Source organism: Cetorhinus maximus, chromosome 4 (assembly GCF_964194155.1).
Source record: "Cetorhinus maximus chromosome 4, sCetMax3.hap1.1, whole genome shotgun sequence".
NCBI classification, from domain to species: Eukaryota; Metazoa; Chordata; class Chondrichthyes; order Lamniformes; family Cetorhinidae; genus Cetorhinus; species Cetorhinus maximus.
In genome coordinates this window covers 66,822,235-66,845,948 of record NC_135882.1, presented here as the reverse complement: position 1 = coordinate 66,845,948, position 23,714 = coordinate 66,822,235, and the positions used below count along the sequence as shown (strand labels likewise).

General features: G+C 44.3%; 1 protein-coding gene and 1 long non-coding RNA gene across 3 annotated transcripts in view; one reads left to right on the top strand and one right to left on the bottom strand.

Annotated features, from left to right (window-relative positions):
* The window catches only part of pkia (cAMP-dependent protein kinase inhibitor alpha), a 148,570-nt gene extending 134,510 nt beyond the window's left edge, over nucleotides 1-14,060 (top strand). For both annotated transcript variants that reach the window (XM_078540269.1, XM_078540270.1), the window contains exons 2-3: nucleotides 5,187-5,364; nucleotides 12,276-14,060. In XM_078540269.1, coding sequence (XP_078396395.1) covers nucleotides 5,214-5,364; nucleotides 12,276-12,358 — 234 coding nt within the window. In that variant the 5' untranslated portion in view covers nucleotides 5,187-5,213 and the 3' untranslated portion in view covers nucleotides 12,359-14,060. The remainder of the gene's footprint in view (nucleotides 1-5,186; nucleotides 5,365-12,275) is intronic.
* Nucleotides 1-23,714, bottom strand: part of LOC144679670 (uncharacterized) — a 76,473-nt gene that overhangs the window by 16,293 nt on the left and 36,466 nt on the right. The window lies entirely within an intron of this gene.

Below are 23,714 nucleotides of genomic sequence, written 5' to 3'. Positions count from 1 at the left end.
CCCGCCATTAATTAACCGGCCACGTAAGGCCCTTGACACATCAATCGACGGTGATTTTTCGCCACTCGTGCAATCTTCGGGTTGGTGCATGGGCACAACAGGCACGCAGGTAGGGCACATTCGTATAAACCTCATCCACGGGCGAGATAAGAGGGCTCAGTGGGGTCACGAGTGTTCTCTGTCAAATATTGATGTTTCAAAGTTCCTGACACTTGCCTGTGTGATCTGCAATACTTCAAAACGCAGACCAGCTGCTTTGTCTGGACTCTTAACCCTCAGGTCAGCACTCTGCAATGAGGAATCATTTTTGGGCCTGCATATTTCAGGAAGCCTTCCCTTAGCCTGGGAATGGGAGCTGAACTCTCCACTGGAGGCACCTCCTCTGAGGAGGAAGGAAGGGCTAGAAGGCGGAGGAGGCCAGGAATGCACATTCAACCTCCAGGGGAGCCACCTTTGGGAGGTCAGGCGCAGACACAAGGGATTTAGGGCCAAGAGGTAATCCAAGGTGGAAGGGGCCGCAGAAGACGCCACTATCCTGCTGCCAGGGTATACAGGCGGCGAAGCAGCTACCTCAATATGACTGAGGTGCAGTGCCGAAGGAGGCTCCGTCTCTCAAGGGAGACAGTCAACTATATCTGTCAGATGATTGGCCCTGAGATCTCCGCGAACTGTGTGGGTGGACACCCCATGCCAGTGGCTCCAAAGGTCAAAGCTGCCCTCAACTTCCGTGCCTCTGGCTCCTTCCAGGGCTCGGTGGGTGATCTTTGCGGTATCTCCCAATCAGCTGTCCGCATTTGTGTCAAGCAGGTTACAGACGCTCTGTTCAGGCGTGCATTGACCTTCATCCACTTCTGCTGGGACGAGGCCAGCTAGACACAGTGAGCCAGAGGCTTCACGGCCATTGTTGGCTTCCCCCGCGTCCAGAGTGCAATAGACTGTACACATGTGGCCATCAAGGCGCCAGCAGGTGGGTCGGGTGCCTTAGTCAACAGGAAGGGCTTCCATTCCATGAACGTGCAGATAGTGTGTGATCACAGGATGCTGATTCTACAAGTCTGTGCAAGGTACCCAGGCAGCTCCCACAACGCCTACGCCTTCAGACACTCCCAGGTGCCGGGGCTCTTCAGTGCTCCAGCCCGGCTGGGTGTAATGGCTGCTGGGTGACAAGGGCTATCTCCTCAGAAGGTGGCTCATGATGCCTCTCCACCACCCAAGAACAGATGCTGAGCAGCGGTACAATAGGAGCCACGCCTCCACAAGGCTGTGGGAGAGAACCATCGGTCTTCTCAAGATGCGCTTCCGATGCCTGGACCACTCAGGGGGCGCACTCCAGTACCCTCCAGATCGTGTGTCGGTGATGGTGGTTGCATGCTGCGCTCTCCACAATCTTGCGCTGGAAAGGGGGGACTCTGTGGACGACGAAGTTGTAGACGCAGTGGCTGCAGCTGCACACGATGAGTCCAGCAGTGAGTCCGAGGATGAACACGCACAGGGAAATGCTGAGGGAGTAGATGCTGACCCGGGCATACTCCAGGGAGACAGGGACACCCGGGAGGCTTTAATCCAACGAACCTTCAGCCAGCACAACACATATGGACCTCCAGGACAAGCCTGGGCTGCAGGCTCCATATTCGATACCTAAGTACAAAATATGTCTGGTTAGGAACATTAACTAAAGGCCTTGTTAATAAAGCTGAATGTCTCACAAATCACTCATAACATTATTGGTAACCATCTACCTGCAGAAGAAAAGAGGCACCCTCAGCCATGGTGATGTGTCTGAATTTAATATTACAACCAAAGAAACTTAATGAAACAAAATGACAAAAGTGTTAAAAATCACATCAACTCATAAAGACCTCATCTCGGGCCAACACAAAAGCATCAGTGATAAACCCGTGGAGTGCCTAAGGTGCCTTATGTTTACGTTTCCGGGTGCTACGTCTTGGTGCTGACTCCTCGCTGGGAGTGGCATCTGAGACAGCCTGCTGACTCTGCTGTCTTGTTGGCTTCGATGACCTTGGCAGTCACCCTCTGGCCCATGGAGCCTGTGCTGGCCCCGCCTGGGAGGGAGCTGCCAGTTCCACAGCTGGCATCTCCCCAGTCGTCGCAGCCTCAACAGTTGCAACAGTCACTGGCAGAGGGGTGGAGGAGCTGCCGCCCTCATCCGGAGCGCCCTGAGAGGAGCCCGCAGAGACGACAGGCAGCTGCTGCGCCCACGTGAGGTCACTTTGGACCTCCCTGCTCACCGTGGTTGGATGGGCACCGAGCTGGGAAACTTGGTGCCCAGACCATCTCCCACATTGGCAATGCCCAGTTGAGGTCAATGCCAAGTGAGGGCTTGCTGCTCTGAGCGCATCCCCAGGAAACCCTGATGGGTCTCCTGGAGGAGCCTCTCCACGAGAGTTGCCACTCTCTCCATGAAGGCGCATGGCACTCAGCCATGAGGCTCATTACTTCGGTGATAGTCCGCGTAGACTCCTCCACCACAGAGACCAAGCCAAGCGTAGCCTCATGTATCTCCCCCAGATGCGACCGCACACCCAGCCACATTTTCTGCCCCTGCTGCATCGTGGACAACTCCAGAGGCACATCATCAGCCACCGACTGAGTACGTGCCTGGTCCCCTGTAATCCTCCGATGGCTGGCGCCATGGGCATTCTCTGTCTCTGCCAGCTCCTCCAGCGACCCTGATGTGCCCTCACTGCTGTGCCCCGGGAGCTCACCACCTCCGCAACCTCCTCCCAGGCACATTTGGTCATGTGGGGGGGGTGCCTCCCCCTCCCATCATGGGGTACGAGGACCTCCTGCTGAGCTGCCATCTCCTCGAGGAGGGTAGCAAGGCAATCATCAGAAAAACAAGGGACACAGTGCCCCCCTGCCCTACCCTCCTGACTTCCCTGCTCACCAGCAGCGCTCTGGGAAGCCCTTCCACTGGCCATGATTCACAGCCTTTGAAAGGTTGCAGCAGCTTTTTAAAACAGGCCCCCTGGTCGCCATTGGACCCGGCGGTCATTGCAGTCCCACCGCCGCCCACCCACTCCCACTGTCCTCGGGAGCTGTGATTCACACTGGGCGGGCCTTAATTAGCCCGCCTGCATAAAATGGCGGCGCGCTCCCGATCACGGGTGGCAATCGGGTCCACGCCCGCACATGCCCGCTTCCACTCCTCCCGCCCCCCACCCTCCCCACCAGCCAGAAAATTCTGCCTGCTGACTTCTTCCACAATTGTAAATACTGATGCAAAGTAACTGTTCAACAGTTCCATCATTTCCCTGTTTTCATTCACAATATCACCATTATCAGTTTTCAAAGGGCCAATCACATTGCTCCTGACCGAGTTCACCCCAATGTATTGGTAACAAAAAAATTGTATTGATTTTAGTTTTCCTTGAAATTTTCTTTTCATACACTACTTTTGTAGCTCTTACTATCTGTTTTGTCACCTTTGCTGTTCTTTGTATCTTTCCTATTTTCCAGGATCTGTGATGTTCTCTGCATCTTTATATTGTGAGAATGGATGTTATTTTTTTAAAATATTTTGGAGAATATGGTGTTATTCTGTGAAGAAGGCCGGGTGTCTATGTAAATGATTTGATTAAGTTGGAGGGAAAGTTACTGGAGACAGGTTGTCTGGGAGGTTAAGACATGAACGGATAGAGGCATTAGGTGTAACAGCCTGGGGTACTTTTCATCCAGCACTGGTGACTTGTCTAGTTTCAAGAATGTTAACCCCCTTAATACTTCCTCTCTCCCTATGTTTATCACATCTCATACTTCACACTACTCTTCCTGAGGTACAATGTCTGCATTGTTCCCCTGTTTTGTGAAGACAGGTGCAAAGTATTCATTAAGAACTATACCCACATCCTCTGCCCCCAGACATAGGTTACCCTTTTGGTCTTTTATGGGCCCTACTCTTTCCTTAGTTATACACTTACTCTTAATGCATTGATAAAACATCTTTGTGTTCTCCTTGATTTTCCTTGTCAATATTCTTCCAGGCCCTCTCTTTGCCTTCCTACCACCCCACAATGCCCCCCGTCACACCTCCCCACCCCTCCCCCCCACCCCCCATTTCCGTACTCCTCTCAGCTTTCTGGAGTATTGAATTCTCATTGTCTGACATAAGCTTTCCTTCTCTGCCTTAAATTACCCTTATGTTCCTTGACATCCAGGGGGCTCCAGGTTTGACTGTTCCACCTTTTTCTTTGTGGGAACATGTTTACTCTGAGCCCCCTGAATCTCTCCTTTGATTGCAAATAAATTCTTTTTACAACCACTCTGCACTCTGGCAGCTACAGTTTACTTTTGTAAACCTTTGTGAGCCATACCCAAGTTAAATTTGCCAACTCAACTTCCTGCTCCCAGTAATTACCCCCATCCAGGCTCACAGCTGATTGACAGGCAGTTTCTGTTAACTAACTTGCAATTTTGTTTGCAGTTTTTAAAGTTCTATTTTAACTTCAAATGTTAAACTAAATTTCAATTCAAAATATACTCACCAATACTTATCTGTCAGTTCCCACTCTTGCCAAAAGCCCAACTTTTGCACTCTACTTACGATTCACTCCTTCTGTGAATGTGCGATCTCTCATCAAATAATTAAAGAAAGAAGAAAAATAAACTTTATTCTGCCAACATCAGTACTACCTTCCCTGTAACATTACATCGCAGTAAAAATAAATGTAGTATTGCACAGGAAAAGTATTTGCCACGGAGTCCTAGAGACTTCTCAAGAACAATTAACAACCAGTAGGAAAGTAAATCTTCATCTTTATGCATAGGGAGCTGAAAGATAATAATGATTTTTAAATGCTGTTACTTTTTGGCTATTTTTAAAATATAATTACTTTCGATTAAAGTAAAACTTACAAAATAAAGTAAATATTGGTTCAGTGGTTTAAGTACATCTGTTAATCAGTTCAGGAATTGAAAATAGAATTAATTTGGGACTATGAGTATTCACAATCATAAGATGGCCCTTGCAATAATGGACCACGACAAATATTATATGCTTATATTTAAAGACCATTGGAACAAGTCTCTTGGTCACAAACTTTATAATTATGGCTGCCATGAACATGTGATTTATAATTTTGAGGCTCTATTTCAGGAATGTTAGCCTAATGCAGCTCCTTTCTATAAACTCTAATGTGTTATTTGTTACTGTGCTTGACTTGCAGATATTGCTATGTGGAAACTTGTCAGCAATGACTGATGTTGAAACCTCGTATGCAGACTTCATTGCTTCAGGACGGACAGGCCGGAGAAATGCACTACACGACATCCTGGGTTCTCCATCAGGTGTAAACACAAGCGACTTAAGCCTTAAGTTAGCAGAGTTGAACATTGACAAAAAAGGTGACGGTCATCTATATTATCAGTTCTTTTAACTGGTTATGTTCATGGTATATTGGCCCTGTGACCCTTGTAATCCAGTTATTAGAGAAGGAAAATCTATTTTTGTACATATTTTATATGGTATAATGTGCTAACAAGCAGTAGTTAACATAGAAGTAAACCAGTTGAGGGGTTCAAATGATGTTCTACCCATTAATGTGGGTTTATTAGTCCCACATTTAGGTTACTGACCACCATCCAATATCATTGACAATGAATGGAAGTGAATATATTCCAGGGAGGTCAGTAATGTAAAAATAATTTTTTTAACCAGGTAGAGCTTTGATGTTATCTTGTTTAATGTTTTAGGGCTGAGACCTATGACCTCACCAGAAATGGGTTATATTTTGCTATAAATGTCACAGCACTTTAAAGGGAACATAGTACATTGCACCACGGATTTAGAACAACATCATCACCATCAACAAATTGTATTAACGCAGCTGAGCTTGAAGTATCCATGGCCAAGTGTCAGTAGGATAATATTTACAGGACAGTGATCATTGTAACAAAGGGCAGGATTTTACCAGTGGGGCCTGCTCGCCGATGCGTAAAATGACGCGGGATGATGTCGGGCAAAACTCCCAATGTCATCCTGCCCCATTTAAATTTTCAGGAAGGCGGGGGCGCAGCAAAATCAGCTGTGCGCCTGCCGACCTGTCAAAGGCCAATTGAAGCCATTGACAGAGCAATTAAAATAATTAGTGGACCTGCCTGTCTAATCTTAAGGTTGGTGGGCAGGCCAGGAGCCCCAGCAGGAACTAGAAAAAACATGAAACCTCATCCACAGGCGGGATGAGGTTTCATGTAGGGTTTTAAAATTTTTAATAAAGTTTTTTTGGAAATTATGAACATGTCCCAACTCGTGACATTGTTACATGAGGGGACATGTAAGGGAATTTTTTTTTCTATTTTTAATATTTTTTGAAAGTCGAGGTGATCTTCTTGAGGCTGCGCTTAGCCTCAGGGAGATGAGTGCGTTCTTTCGTGCGCATGCGCGAAAGAGTGCACTCTTGACTTTAGGCATTCCCCCCGCCCGCACAGGAAGCGCATAGCACTTCCCTGCGGACGTCACGCTGGGCAGGCCTTAATTGGCCCGCCCATGTTAAATGGCGGTGCGGCCCCGATTGGGGACGCTGATTGGAAGCGCCCCCGTATGCACCCGTCCATCAACTTCACCCCCAACGGGGGGGAAAATTCTGCCTATAAGGTTTAGGTTAGCTATGAGAAAGGACAAGGAACAATCCAGAGTAAGAATAACTAACTGGGGGAAAACCAACTTCAATGGGGTAAGAATGGATCTGGGCCAAATAAATTGGAATCAAAGGTTGGGAGGCAAAACGGCAACTGAACAATGGGCTGCCTTTACAGAAAAGTTAGCTTGGGTACAGTCAAGGTATATTCCCATGAAGGGGAAAGGTGGGCCAAATAAATTCAGAATTTCCTGGATGCTGAAAAAAATAGAGATTAAGATGATAAAGAAAAAGTGTGCTTATGACAGATGTCAGATGGATACTACAACCGAGAACCAGGCTGAATATAGCAGGTTCAGAGGGGAAGTGAAAAAGCAAATAAGAGAAGCAAAGAAAGAATATACAAATATACTGGCAGCTAACATAAAAGGTAATCCCAAAATCTTCTTTAGGCATATAAATAGTAAAAGTAAGAGAAAGAGTGGGACCGATTAGGGACCAAAAAGAGGATTTACGCATGGAGGCAGGGGACATAGCTAAGGTATTAAATGAATACTTTGCATACTTTGCATCTGTCTTTACCAAGGAGGAAGATGCTGCCCAGGCCATGGTGAAAGAGGAGGTAATTCAGACACTGAAACTGTTTAAAATTGATAAGGAGGAGGTATTAAATAGGTTATTAAAGTTAATAAAGCACCAGGACCGGATGAGATGCATCTAAGTATACTGAAGGAAATGAGAGTGGAAATTGTGGAGGCACTGGCCATAATTTTCCAGTCTTCCTTAGACTTGGAGGTGGTGCCAGAGGATTGGAGCATTGCAAAAGTTAAATCCTTGCTCAAAAAAGGTGCAAAGGTAAGCCCAGCGACTATAGGCCAGTCAGTTTAACTCTGGTGTTGGGAAGCTTCTGGAAACAATAATTCAGAACAAAGGTAACACTCATTTGGGCAAATGCAGGTAATTGAAGGAAAGCCAGCATAGATTTGTTAAGAGCAAATCATGTTTAACTAAATTGCTGGAGTTTTTTGATGAGGTAACAGAGAGGGTTGATGACGGTAATGCTGCTGATGTGGTATATATGGACTTTCAAAAGTCATTTGTTAAAGTGCTGTACAACAGACTTGTGAGCAAAGTTATAGCTCATGATATATAAGAGACAGTAGCAACATGGGGAAGAATTTTCCCCCAATCGGGGGGGGAGGTTCAGGAGTGGGTGCGTGCAGGTGTGCCTCCAATCGGCACCCCCGATCAGGGGCATGCCGCCATTTTAAGCGGGTGGGCCAATTAAGGCCCACCCAGCATGACATCCACCAGGAAGCGCTTTGTGCTCCCTGTGCGGGCCGGGGGGGGGATTCCCTAAGCCTAAGTGCTGCCTCAGGGAGATCAGCGCCAAATTCAAAAATGTGAAATATAGACAAATAGAATTTTCCTGACATGTCCCCTCATGTGACATTGAACGCCGAACTCAATATCCTGCCCATGGATACAAAATTGGCTGAGTGACAGGAAAGAGAGTGTAGTAGCTAATTGAATTTTTTTCAGACTGGAGGAAGGTTTGTAGTTGAGTTCCCCGGGTGTTGGTGTTCGGACCTCTTCTCTCCCTGATACATATTAATGACATAGGCCTTGGTGTACAGGACACAATTTCAAAATTTTCAGACGATACAAAACTTAGAAGCAATGCGAGCTGTGAGGAGGGTAGTGTTGAACTTTAAAAGGAAATATACAGGTTGGTGTAATTGGTGGACAAGCGGCAGATGAAATTCAATGAGGTGTGAAGTAATTCATTTTGGTAAGGGAAGGAAGAAGGTGGGGAGACAATATAAAATAAAGGATACAATTCTAAAAGGGTGCAGGAATAGGGGCATCTCTGGGTATATACGGGCATAAGTCATTGAAGGTAGCAGGACAGGTTGAGAGCACAGTTAATAAAGCATACCAGATCCTGGGCTTTACTAATAGGGGCAGAGTGCAAAAACAAGGAAGTTATAATGAACTTGTATAGAACACTGGTTCAGCCTCAACTGGAGTATTATGTCCAGTTCTGAGTGCCACACTTTAGGAAAGATGTGAAGGCATTAGAGAGAGTGCAGAAACGATTCATGAGAATGGTTCCAGGGATGAGGAACTTTAGTCACACAGATAGATTGGACACTGTTTTCCTTGGAGAAGAGAAGGTTGAGAAGAGATTTGAGGGAGGTATTTAAAATCATGAGGGACCTGGACAGAGTAAATAAGGAAAAGCTGTTCCTGTTGGTAGCAGGATCTAGAAAAATAAGGCACAGATTTAAGGTAGTGAACAGGTTTAAGGTAATTGGCAAAAGAAGCAATGGAGACAGAAGGAGAAACTTTTTCATGCAGCAAGTGGTTACGATCTGGAATGCACTGCCTGAGAGTGTGGTGGAAGCAGGTTCAATCAAATCATTCAAGAGGGAATTGGATAATCAGAAAAGGAAGAATTTGCAGGGCTATGAGGAGATGACAGGGGACTAAAATTAGGTAAATTGCTCCTTCAGAGAGCCAGCGCAGACACAATGGGCTGAATGGCCTCCTTCTGTGCTTTAACAATTCTGTAATTCTGTTTTGAAGAATTCTGATAGCTCCTTAACCAAATAAAGGAAAAATATATTTGGAATTTCCAGCAGTATAAGTTATTATTTTGATGCTTTTCAAGGTTTAGGCCATCATTGCTGGTGAAGTGCTGGTGATGTGGAACAGTTTTCTCCTTATAGAACTTAGTATTATAATGAAGGACTCCCTGTATGAAGTACAGCTCAGCCAGATTTCCAGCAAAGCCCTGTCACCTCCCACTCAAAGTCAGCAGAGCACTCACCACTGCTCCATTGTAAATGTTCCCAGTTCCCCACCAGCCATTGTTATGTATGAAATTGTGGAGTCTTGATCCATTTTGCAATGTGAACGAATGTGCACTAGGAACTGGCTCAAGACTACCCAAATTCAGTTAATCTTGTTCCCATAAAGGCAACAGAGGGAGTAGACTTTCATTTCATTATTCTGGATTGAATTTGAATGCAAGCATGAAAGGATATTGTGCTGATAACACCAAATTAGGTGGCCTGGTGCACAGTTTAGATAGGAGCAGAAAGTTGCAAAGAGACTTTGATAGATTTAAGTGAGTGGACAAAACTTTGCCAGATGGAGTTCAGTGTGGGGAAGTGTGAGGTCATCCACTTTGGACCTAGGAAAGATAAATCAGCATTTTCTAAATAGTGAGAAGGTAAGAATTATGGAGGAGCAGAAATCTTTGGGGTGCATGAAAAAGAGTCACTAAAAGCTGGTAGACCTTACAAAATATAATTTAAAAGCCTAACAAAGATCTGGATTTCATCTCAGGTTCAGGAAACACAAGTCAGGGCAGTTCCTGACTTTGCCAACCCAAACCTATCACTTCCTCATATACCCACCATATTTTCATTTCCTAAAGATGTGTGAGCAAGATTTGAGTCTGCTGGCTCCCTAGGCAAGAACAAGGCAGCATCAGTGGAGTGTGGATACCATGGTAGGCTGGTTAGAAGGCCCACCTTGGTTCTGGGGACATTGGCCCAGTTCTCCGCATCATTCTATCCCTCCTCTTCCTCACCCCTCGCCCCTCTCACCCTCCCCACTCACTCTTCATGCCCCTCCATACCCTCTTATATAACCCATACACCCTCTGTATCCTCCATAGTCATTCACCCAATATCTACCTCAGGAGCCATGTAATGGCAATGGGAAGTCTTTTAAATGGACTTGGGGGGAAAAGACTTTAACCATATAATGAGCTGCCAGTCAAACACACTGCCATTCATACTGCACAAGGGAAAAAAAATGCCAGGCCCATTGAAAAATTGTTAATCTGCTCAAGTAGTCATTAAGTTGAGAAAACAAACACACAACCATTCAAAACAACATCAAATACAGATAATCCTTTAATAACCTCCTAAAACTGTCAATTAAACTGTATATACTACCATCTGCTGAACTAAGTCCTTAATTAGCTTTTGAGACTCAGCCAAGCATTCAAAATTGGCTCAGCTGTCAAAGCAAACCAGTCAATGGAGCCTATTGAAATTGAAAGAACAGATGGTTAGGTTTTATCAAAACTACACTAGGTAGCCTGTCAGTCAAAGCTGCCCAAGAGCAGGTGGCTGTTTTTTTTTCTAGTTTCAGCGGCAGGTTTTACAATGGGCAACATTCTCTAATGCATCTTAATACTTACACAATCCTGGTTAATGTAGTGGTCAACTTACTTTTCAGGACAGAACACTATGATCAATCACTGTCATGAAAACACATCTAACTTAAAAGAAAGTATCTAATAATGAAATTTGAAGTTGTCAAAACATTTAACCACTTACCTCTCAGAATGTTCCTGACTCCTCAGCAGGCTTCCCCCAAGGTTCCTGAGCTCCCTTACTTGGTGTGTTTTCCAAAGGTTTCCAAAATCTGCCCGACCCCACTAAAATATTTTGGAACATGAAATTAAAAACTTCCCTTACGCCTGTCAATGGCAACTCCGACATCACAGGCCAGTGCGCAGGTTGCAAAATGAACCTAACCCAAACTCTTCTTGCATTTAGGAGGCTTGTTTGCAACTCTTTTTGAGGGGAAATTCAAATTTACGGTCACACGGCCTCAGTTTTTCCAATTCCCACACCCATTCCCGGACTTTTGGGGACATGCAAATACAGCCCAAAATGTTAGCCTTTATCTTAATGGTGCTGAAATACATGGGATGGAATTGATGTGACATTCAGATAAGGTTCTAGTAACACCCCATTTAGGATATTGCATTCGGTTCTGGACACTGCACGTCAGTATGGAGACATTGACCTTAGAGGGGGTGTAGTGCAGATTCACCAGAATTATATTGGGACTAAAAGGGTTAAATTATGTGGACAGGATGCATAAACTAGCCTTTTGTTTCCTTGAACATAAAAGATTAAGGGGTGATGCAATTGAGATGTTTAAGATAATTAAAGGATTTGATAGGGTAGCTAGAGAAAAACTATTTCCTCTGGTGAGAGAATCCAAAACAAGGAGGTATAGCCCAAAGTTAGAGCAATGATGTCAGGAAGTACTTGTGTTATGGAAATCTGGAACTCTCACCTCCAGAAATATGCTGAGGCTAGGTCAATTGAAAATTGCAAAACTGAGATTGATAGATTCTTGTTAGACAAGGGCTGTAATGCCTCTGGAATGAAGGTGGCGGAGTTGAAACCACAACCAGATCAGCCATGATCTTAGTGAATGACTTGGCAGGCTTGAAGGGCAGAATGGCCCACTCTTGCTCCTATGTTCCTAAAATGGGTAGATGGCATTACGATACAGATTAGTCTTGTTCTAATAGACTAGCAGACAGGCTCAAGGGTCTGAATGAACTACCCCTGTTCCCAAGATGCACTTTCTACCCAATTCTTTTTTTTTAATTAAGTGCTGTCATACACCGTTATTCGCATAAGAGCAGAGGAGCTTAACTGTGCTGTTTTAGACAATAACTTCACTGTAGCACTGGCTATAATGTGCAGTAAAGTATATTAGTACAGCACAAAAGCAAAGTACTGGGATGCTGGAAATCTGAAATAAAAATCAAAAATGCTGGAAGCGCTGAGCAAGTCAAATATCATTCCTTTCGACAATGCTTGTAAGAATTTCTAAATTATCTTTCCTTTTTATTAGAAGGGGATGCTGAAAAGGAAACACAGGCTTCAACAAACCAACCTTCTGGATCTCAGGAGGCACAAGAAAAGAGAGAAAGTTAATCTGTCAGAAACCTCTTGAACTTGCTGGTACTGCTCACCAGTTTTTGTGTTTCCGAAAGTCATCAGAGGTTGCAAACAGAGGAAAGTTAAGAAATTGAAACATGAGTTCCTTAGAAGACTGGCACTCAGGAAATGGACTCTTTATATTTTGGACTGAATATATCACAACATACAAAATGGACTCTACCTTCTTTCTCAATGGCTGAAGAGTTGCTGAATTGAATTATGAAAGAAAATGTGATTTATGGGTCAGTTACATCCACAATTAGCTTTAGAAGGATGATAGAAACAGATCAAGTATCTGCTCTAATTGTCAGACTTTAGTGTGTCAATATGGGTCAATATCCAAGACAGAGGATCCTATTGCATTTACGGAAAAAGGTTCAGTGATCCATGGAGGACTATAGGTGCCCTGACCAAAGCCCTAAAGTCAGGAATCCTGAAATGGTTTTCATTTGATTTTTGCAAGTGACCAGAAACAGTGCTTTACTGATGCCTGTGAGCACTCAGCACTGTTTACCTGAATATGTGTCAACTAGAGAGTGTCTTTGATCAACTGTAGTGGAAAGGTTAGAACTTCTGTAATATAACTGACCTGCTTGGTGCTTGCAGTAGTTGTTTGTAAAGATTTGCTTTATAATAGTTCGTGTTGTACAGAATTGTTATTGGATTACTGAAATATCAAATTCACCAAGCATTTGCATTAAATTTCATGAGGAGTCAGCCTATGAGCACTTGCACATCTTCGTAGCTTACAGTAATTATAATTTGATTCAGTTTAGCTCTGTTACAAGCTCAGCATTCCCAGAGACACAGATACCCACTGCAGTTTATTCAATTTAATATAATTGTCTATTAACCTGTAAAATATTTATTCTTTATCAGCACCAAAGTTGGCGGTGAGACAAAAGTTGTAGTGAAAGAACTGACCATTGTCCGTGATTTTTTTAGTCATAACCAATTCAAATATTAAAAATGTTACGAACTTGTAACCTGAAGCATTTGCATGTGTATTTACAATTATTTAAATTTCATAGGATTAACCCTTTTTATTGACATAAATCAATATGTGCTTTCTTTGGAATGCCTCCCAACAATATAATCCTACATTTGAATTGTGCTATTTTCATCTTTGGTCAATCAATATAAATTGTCATCCTAGTCACATCCTATCAGTGAATAAATAAATCTATTCAACAGAGCATTTTAACTAAATTCCTGTTATTTCTGTTCCTAATCTTGCTGCAAAATTATGAACTTTTCACTGAATCAGTAGTCACTGAAAGGTTAAGTAAATATGTTGCCCTTCCAGCAGATTTACAATAAAAAAACTCGATCAATTTTCCAGACTTAATTGATACTGAACTTTTTCCAGGATCTAAGTAAATGTTGTGTACTTTTGGAGCTTTGTAAACCTTTGATACACTTTCTGTATTTTTTTTATATCGATCAACCATTTGAGATTCTAAAAGATAGTTTTACTAAAGTATTGGTAAAGATTAACCACTTTACTGTTTCCGGTATCAGTTAATCTTGCTGTTTTATTGTGAAATTGAGTATGATGCACAGTATTAATTGTTCTAATAACATTTCTAATTATTGATCAGGTTCAAAATCCAGTAGCCAACTATGCTAGTATCCATGGAATAAATAAAGCTTTACACTGTTACCTAAATAACCATGATTAAACTATTAAGAGGAAGCTTCATATTGGACCTTTTTCAATATATGCTTCTTGGTTAAGAGGTGAATAATGAAAGGATGCAATTTACAGGAATTATGCACTCCTGACATAATTAAGAACCAGTCGAAGTCTCACAGTGTCTTGAAGTGCATTGTTTGTCAATAAGGAGCCTTGCTTCTTTATGATTTCTCTCATGTATTGTTGCAATGTATCAGTGTAGGGTTCTGTCCAATTTCAAATGAGTTGAACACCCAATATCATTTTTAACTTTTAAAAAATTCTTATGTAATTGTGATCCAGAGAACAAGGAAAATATTTTTTAGAAATCTTTCAATTTGATTTCTGTTTTTACTCAACCCCTTTTTAACAAGATCAGTATTAGTCAGTGGGGATAATAGGGGACAGTGTGAAATGGACATTGGATCAGCCATCCATTATACATTGAAGTCAATAGAAATGAAAATCATGAGAGCTACATAATGGGCGGCTGATCCAGTGTCATCCATTTTACACTATCGCTCAAAGTCATTATTATCCTGTGTCTTGCATAATTTGATAAATTCAGTTCAAAACGAAGAAACGGAGTAGTGGTGAAGGCAGTGATGGTTAGAAATGGTGATTTCAAATAGCAGCGATCTGCTGTTGGTGAGTATGTGTTTGGTATTCTGTATGTATTTTTATGAAATAAAATTGCACCTTGTGCTTGTAAATCTGAAAAAAATTGCACTTTCTTGTGGCTGACCCCTAAGTCTTGGCCTCTGCACAACATGGATGAAATTTAATTCTGCCATTGGGAGGGGTCTTGGAGGCCAAGCTTAAGTGGCCTTTAAGGAGGTCCCCTCGGCTTTAAGGACAGCTCCCTCGGAAAGCTCCTCCCACCCTTTCCTCACTTCCCCCAACAGTGACCCATCCCCCCCCCCTCCCACTCCCCCACCAACACCCGGTAGGGACCTGCCTGACTGGCCCTGGAAACCCCACACACTTACCTCCACAATGATGGCTGATCCAGGTCAGCTGTGGCACCAGCACTGGCCATCACTCCCAGTGGCGCTGCTGAGACTGAAGCTGCCAGCCCTCTGATTGGCCGGCAGCTCCTTAGAGGCTAGATCTCCACCCTTAAAGGGATGGAAGCCCCAACGCCAGGTAGTTAACTGCTGCATGCAGTTGCATCAGGGCTTCCAGAAATGGCCGTGGCCGGGTTACCCCAGCTTTGTTGCCAGTGGACTGGGACACGGACACCGCCACCGCCATTAAATTCACCCTTATATGTGCACAGTCAAAAACTTCAAAACCCTTCATATGACTTTCAGATTGTTCCTAATCTGATATCACAAACCTATTTATTCTCCAGTAAAAAAATCAAAAATCATATTGCACAATTGTTGAAAATGCTAGGGATAAGAAAAACACAATTCTCTGCAACATGCTAGGGTTCCTATTGCTCTGCAATTCATCTTACATTGTGATATAGATTCTACAGCCTCAACACAAGTGTTTAAAATTCTAATTATGTCCTTCATTTTCTTGCTGCAACTTTTTCACATTGGGTTATAGACCAACATGGAACCACAGTATGAAAACTATGCTACTGACCTGTTTGGACAGACTGAACATTCAATATGCACAGAGCCAGGAAAATGGCAGCAATGCCAAGACTCGATGTTGCTGGCCATGCTGTCTCTGGAGGAATCTTGAAAGACTATTTCCTGAAGTAATTCTATATGCCCCTTTTGATACTAGCCATGCTCTGTTAAAGGTTTGATACCTTCAGTATGATGATTGCAGCAATATAAAGGGGGACATTATATATATAAAGAGGATATTACAGCTTTGGCTACTTTGGGAGGAACTACTATGGTGTAGAACACTGGAACTTTCCAGAAATCAGTTGGATGCAGCTTCTGTCCCTGATCCTTCACACAGTGGGTTCCCTTTTTGACTGTGCTGTCATGAAAAATCACAAACTAGTGGTGATAAGGTTTTCCAGAAGCCTGGAGAGTGACCCTCAGAAACATTTTCATATCATTACAGACAGCTTCAGGCCAACACTGCCAGAAACTGAGAAACAGGCCACCCACCTGACCTCTCAGCTAGGGGTGGGGACAACCCATAAAGGTAAAGTTAGATATATTTGAAGAATAAATCTCCCAGTACTCTCTTGACTTTCTTCAGCAGCTTCCTCTCATGGATGAGTTAGATGAAGAACCCTCATCACTCGAGCTTGAGAAGGCCATAGGCTGCTTAGCAAACAGGCACCTGACAAGGATGGAGTCCCAGCTGAAATGCTCAAGCACGGAAAGTCCCACCTATTACTATACCTTTATGGCCTTCCCCTCCTCTGCTGGAAAATAGTCTCTACTCCACAGAAGATGCTTGATGCAAAAATCATCACACTACAAAAACAAAGGTGGCAAAGGAGGCTGCACCAACCACAAGGGCACCTCACTCCTTAGAATCACTGGGAAGGCCTTTGGTCATGTCATATTAAAATGACTCCATCTACTTACAGACCACTTGTACCCAGAAGCACAACATCCATGCTGGCAGATCCACTGTGGACACAATATTTTCCATATGCCAGCTACTAGGTAAGTGGAGGGAACAGGGTGCACCTTTTTACCCTACTTTCATAGATCTCACTAAAGAATTTGACACTGTCAGCAGAGCAGGATTCTATAAGATTTGGGGGAAAATCACCAAAGCTCCTCCGTCTTGTCCGCTTCTTCCATGACAACATGCATTGTACTGTTCAGTTTGATGGCTCCACTTCCAATAGTTTCAGCATGGAGAATGGAGTGAAATAGGGCTGTGTCCTAGCCCCCACTCTGTTTGACTTCTTCTTCTCCATGATCTTTACCTTTGGCTTCTCTGCAGATATGAACGAGTTCACCTGCTCACTAGGTCAGACGGCAAGCTCTACAATCTATTAAGGCTGAAAGCAAAATCAAAAGCACATCAACTACTGATCAGAGAACTCCTCTATGCTGATGACGCTACTCTAGTTGCCCATTTGAAAGCTCAGCTGCAAAGACTCATGTACTCTCCCATGCCTGTATCTTCCTGACTATAAGCATCAAGAAAACTGTGGGCATGGGACAAGGTGTTGCATCTTCATCCCTGATCACACTAAACAAACACCCCACTGGAAGCGGTTAACAAATTCTGCAACCTCGGGTCCACAGTGACAGACAACCTGTCTCTTGATGCAGAACTTGATACACGCATAGAAAAGGCAGCAATCGCCTTTAGCCAACTCATGAAGCGTGCATGGAATAATATCAAAATGACCCTTAGGACCAAGATGCTGGTTTATAAGGCTTGTGTTCTCAGCACCTTGTTGTTTGGCTGTGAAACATGGACAACTTACAGCTATCAAGAAAAGAAACTCAATAATTTCCATCTTCGCTACCTGTGACGCCTTATGGGTATATCTGGGCAGGACAAAATCACGAATCCAGCAATCCTCTCAAAGACAGAGCTTCCAATTTTGTTGATACTCATCAAACAGAGGTGGTTTCATTGGTTTAGGCACCTCCACAGTGTGGGAAATGCTTGCACACCCAAGGATTTTGTGTATGGTGAGGTAGATGGTGCCAGACAACCAGTAGGATGCCCAAAACTCCACTTAATAATTCTTGCAAGCATGACATGTCAGCCCTAAACATTGCTTATTGTACCTGGGGGTCACTAGCTGATGACAGAGGAAAATGGTGACACCACCTTTGGGCTGACATGCACCACCACGATGACCAGTGGCTACAGTAGCTTGGCAATAGATGCCAACACCAAAAACAAAATCCATGACGACATCTGGTAGCTCCATGTGTGGCACTTGTGGCAGGACCTCCCTCTCAAGGACTGGCCTCTTCAGCCATCAGCGAAGGTTTGCCATATGAAGGCACCCCATCTGAAATGGATTGTTTGCTGTGTGTCCATCATCTTTCAAAGATGGAAGGATGCCAATGACAATAAAATTTTTAAAAAGGCTCTTGTTCTAAAAAAACTTATACACAACTCTGCCATGGGGCGTAACTTTCTGTAGTTCTTGATCCATGGCCGTTGTAACCACATTGATTTCAAAATAACGGCTAAAATGACATGGGCGAAATACACAGTGAGAGCCAAACTACACAGATGAAGAAACTTGTCAACATTTTGTGACCTGAATTCCTTTCACCAAATCATTGCACATCACTTCAAGGAATTGTCTAATATTAACACTGCCTCTGAGCCCTGCTATCATTAGCAGACAGATGAAGTATAATAGCTAATGCTTCTAACTTTAGCACATAGATGGAGGTGGTGGGGAAAAATTGCGAAGCTCACTCAAAATTACAGGTATAGGAACAGTGAAATACGCAGAGAAGATTGGACAAAAAGAGACTGATTACAAAGGAGCAATCTGGGATTTCAAGAAAGGTTTAAAGCACGAACATGAAGCTTGAGTATTTAATTTCCTGATCCCTGAGATAATGGCCCTGAATTTGCTGGAGCAGTGTATCTCACAGCATGCCCTCTTGGGTTAGATTCATTCCTGCAATCTTCAGCTCAAAAACCTTTTGCCACATAGTTGCTGGGAATGTGAACTGATTACAGCACATCAAGGCAAATGGCATCTGAGACCTTGAAGAACTATGGAACCAACAGTCTTTCTCCTTAAACATTGATAGTTAAGATTGAGAAATAAACAAAGGAGGATGAATTAGAGTGGGTGAATTCAATGTCAAATCAGGCACAGAAGAGGAAATAAAGAGAAGGAAAGGGATTTGATTAAGAGGGAAAGAAGAGATAGGGAAACTATGAAAATATGATGATTATTATCACAGTCGCATCATTGGCAGTTTATTTCGAGGTTTGCTGTCCTGTCCTATCTGTGGCAGTGGGTGTGTTGAGGACCCACATGAGGTGATCTCAACTCTGGTATTTAGCGGGCCTATTCGAGGACAGAATTTGGAGGAATTAGAGTTGAGAAGGGAGAAGCAACTTCAACAATGGAGTTGACAGTTATTGCTCTCAGTTCAATAACATTGCACTTAATGTGCTGTTGGGAGCTGTCAAGGGTTGGAGACAGGCACTCTTCCCAAGCAACAGGAGGAAGAAATGACAAGATGTGGCTGGAGATGACCCAGGAAGTTAGGAGCTGGCATTATCCCATGCTCCTAGATTTAGTGCGGACAGGCCTTTAATGGCCTAACCAGGTAAGGAAAGGTGAGTGTAGTAGCACATTCACCTGCATCCTGCTGTGCACATCAAGCCCAATGTTTCACTTTAATATCTCAAGCTTACTCCATCACATCACTCCTCAGACCCACTTACCTTGCAAACAGACACATCCCTTTCTTTCTACGTACTTCCTCACATTCCCATTTATCCATCCATTATTCCCACTCACCCTCATTTTTTCGCAAACTCATGATTCTCCCTCATAATCACTGGCACCAAATGCACTCCATCCATCAGCAAAACAAACACCATTACAGGCACTCATAGGTCTGTTATTTCCATCACTGCAGAAGAAGACAGAACAAAACATGAGAAAGAGTTAGGGATGGTCTTTCACACATCATTTACCCAGAAAGAGGACTTTGTCAAAGTTACAGTAAACGAGGATGTCATCAGGATACAGGATGAGATAGAAATAAAGAGGAGATACTGGAAAGGCTGGCAGTAATGAAGTGCAAAAGTCACCCAGTCCAGATGGGATGCTGAAGAAAGTAAGGATGGAAATTGTGGAGGTATTGACCACAATATTTCAATCCTCCGCATCTAACAGAGGGTGCAAGTGAACTGGAGGATTGCATATTATGCCCTTGTTCAAAAAAGGAGAGCAAATACCTGGAAAATTCAGATCAGTCAGTTTAACATCGATGGTGCTCCGAGGAGCAATTGCAGAAAGAAAGTCATTATCTGAAATAAACAAGAGGGTGGAGAATGGGAGGCCGACCAGGAGAACATAAAACTGGAGGTAACAAAGGCATGGAGGGGGATTTCAGTGGCAAATGAACTGAGTAGAATCAGAGGTGGGTGATATTATGTAGGTGGATCTAGGCAACTTTTATGATGGAGAAGATCTGATGTGGGAGGTTTAGCTGGAGTTGAGAAGGATACAGAGGTTTGGAACAGTTTTGTTTGGCCTGAGACCATGAACAAGGAAGGAGATTGGATTATTGATAAATGTACGGAGTTTGAGACAGGAACCAAGGTTATAACTTGGCTCTTCTCAACATTCGACAGGAGGAGATTGCGACTCATCCAAGATTGGGTATTAGACCAGCATTCTGACAACGCAGACCCTGGGGAGGATGAGAGAGATTGTGGAGTTGTAGTTGTCAACCTACATGTGCAAACTGACTATTTACAGATGGGGTAAAATTTAGCTTCAGCAGCCTGCTGTATACCCTGACTGATGATCCTTTTTATTGAAACAAAAAATGAGGTTACCCCCAAAGTCACCAAGGCACAGCATGTAGGTAAGAGGAGGTGGCAAATGATGTATCCTTGGTGAATTTCAGAAGTAACAGTGCTGGGGTCGAGGAGAAGCATTGATGCAGATGTTCTATTTTTGAGGAGATAAGGATAGAACCCAAATGAGGACACTCCCATTAACTTAGACAATAAAAGAGAGACATTGGATGGTACAGTTGGTCATATGAAAGGCTGGAGAGAGGTCAAGGATATCAAAGGATAATGCACAACAGTCACTGAGAATGTCAATTGTGACTTGGGGCGGAATCGTCCCAGATTTGCCCCAAATGCGCTAGCAGGCGGGAAAAAGAAGGTTTTACCCGCCGGTCACAATGGCGGCTTTTCATGCCGTATCATCACAATCCCACTTCATTAATCATGCATTCCTGGGAAACACGCCATTTCAATGGTGGGCAGGCTGTCATTTACCTACCACGCCATCACCTCACTGCTTCCTCATACAGGACGCCATTTTTAAAGTTTAGCCGCACACACACCTCTCAGTGCTTCCAGCCCAGGCCTGCTGCACAGAGGCATGGCACAAAAAGGCAAGAAGGCAGCAGGCTCCTGATTCAGTGACGTATCCCTGGAACACCTTTTAGATGTCTTGGAGACCCACCGTGATGTCCTCTACCCCCACTCTGGGCGAAGGTCAGCAAGCAAGGTCACCAATCCAGCATGGAAGGCTATGGCAGTGGTGGTCAGCACCAATGCTCAGCAAAAGAGGACAGCCACCCAGTGCAGGAAGTGGATGAACGGTGTCATTCATTCCACCAGGGTAAGTCACTCTTCTAAGCACTCTTAACTCACACACTCACAAACCCATCACATATCCACAGAGATCTCACACCTCAAGGGACAACACCACTAACACACATCCTACATCTCCATCAGGCTCATATCCTCTTGAGCTCATGTCCTCATCCTGTCCATGTCCCCGCTCACCACACAAACATTCCACCCTGTGCCATGTGTCCTTCTCACACTCCCTCCATCTGTTTTTATGCAGGAGAAGCTGGATCAAAGCAGCAGGGTGAGGTCCAAGGCCGGGGCTGGTCCACATTAGGCTCCTCACTCACTTCGAGGAGCGTGCCATCACCAGACTGATGAGGACATGGGCTGTGCCTGCAGCTACAGTAAGGTCGGTAGCGAACACCAACATGAGGATCCTGTACCACATCTCTCTTCTGCTTATGACTCTGTTGCCATGCACTAATTATCTCTATGTTCCTTCACAGGGAGCTCTGCCAAGCGACCGATGCCCTCAGCCAGCCAGTCCCTCAGTTCCTTCCAGGTCCTCACCTCCAGCCAAGAGGACACCTCCTCCATTGAAGATAGCCGGGAAGATCCATTACAGCGCTTACCCACATCCTTCACCAGCTCAGAGACACATACCTTGGTGGGGGAAGTGCAGGAGCGGGCGCGGGCGAGTGCATCTCCGATCAGCGCCCCTAATCGTGCCGCCATTTTTAGTGGGAGGGCCAATTAAGGCGTGACATGATGTCCACTCAGAAGCGCTATGCGCTCCCTATGCAGGCGGTGGGGGGGCGGGGGGGGAGAGATTCCATCAGCTGGGAGTGCAATCCTTCACACATGCGTGCGAAAGAGCACACAGATCTCCCTGAGGCTAAGTGCTGCCTCAGGGAGATCGGTTTGGAATTAAAATTTTTAATACAAATGATAAAAAAATTTCCCTGACATGTACCCACCTATGACACTGTTACATGAGTTGAGACATGTCCATAACTTTTATTGAAAGATTGGATAAAAATGTAAATACTCTCATGAAACCTCATGCTGCCCGTGGATGAGGTGTCATGCTTTTTCCGAAGGCAGCCAGGGCTCCTGGCCTTCCCGCCAACTTTAAGGTTCAATGGGCAGCTCCATTAATGATCTTAATTAGTTTTTGAATGGCTTCAACAGGCCATTGACAGGCTGACAGCCGTGCAGCTGACTCGGCTGCGCCCCCCGCTGACCTGAAAATGAAATGACGCAGGGTGACTCAGGAGTTCCACCAGACGTCATCCTGTGTCATTTTACGCATCAGCGAGTGGGCCCCAGCCCCTGCTCGCCAACCGAAAGATCCTGCCCCATGTTCCAGTTTCCCCAGCCAAAGGAAATAGTGGGCCGGATTTTTTTTGAGTTGTTCTCCGGAGGCCTTTAAAAATGGCAGGTGGGACTCAGGTACAGGAGTCCCACCTTCTAAAAAGATCCCAACCCGTTTTGCAAGGAACGGGGTTGTAGTGGGGGTCGGGTGGGGGGTGGAGAGGGGGTGCGGTGCTGGGGGGTCATGAATCACACAAGGCAGGATGCCCAAACGAAGGGTGGAAGTTCCGTCTCCAGCCAATGAAGGCTCCTTGAAGTGTTAAATGGCTATGGGATTGCTGTCATCGGCAGGAATGTGGTCCCCACTAATTCTTCAGATGGCAGAGGGGTAAACTCTGTCATCGAAAATGTCCTGCCCATGTAGTTTCTAAATCTACCACAGCCAACTTGACCCTCATCCCACATAGTTTGCTTTTAGATATAAGGCCCTAATTTCAGGCTGAATTAAGTCACTTTTCAAATTCAGTATAAAACTCTATCATATTATAGTCACTTTTCTCTAAAGGTCCCTCACTGGAAGGTTATTAGTTAACTCTTTCTCATTTTCCAATATTAGATCTAAAATAGTTCCCTTGTTGGTTCCCCAACACTGATTTAGAAAACTACCTTGTATATATTCCATGAACTCATCCTCCACATAATTACTGTAAATTTGGTGTGCCCTGTCTATATGAGGAGTGAAGCCCCTCATGATTATTGTACTACTCTTATTTCATGTGCCTCTAATTTCATGATTTATACTATGTGCACCACACTACGACCACTGTTAAGGGGCTTATAACTACCAACCAATGTTTTCTGCCCCTTGCTGTTTCTTCATGCCACATAAACTGATTCTACATTTTGATTTTCTGAACTAATATCCTTTCCCTCTGCTGTAGTTGCCATTCTCCTTTTCCATTCTGCCTCTCTCCTCTAAAAGTTAAGTATCCTGGAATATTTAATTTTGAACCTTGGTTATTCTGCAACCGTGGGAAAAATTGTTCCCCCACCGGGGTGGGGGGGTGGGGGAGGGAGTGTGGGAGCGGGTGCGCCTCCGATTGGCGCCGCGAATTGGGGGCATGCCGCCATTTTACGTGGGCAGGCCAATTAAGGCCCACC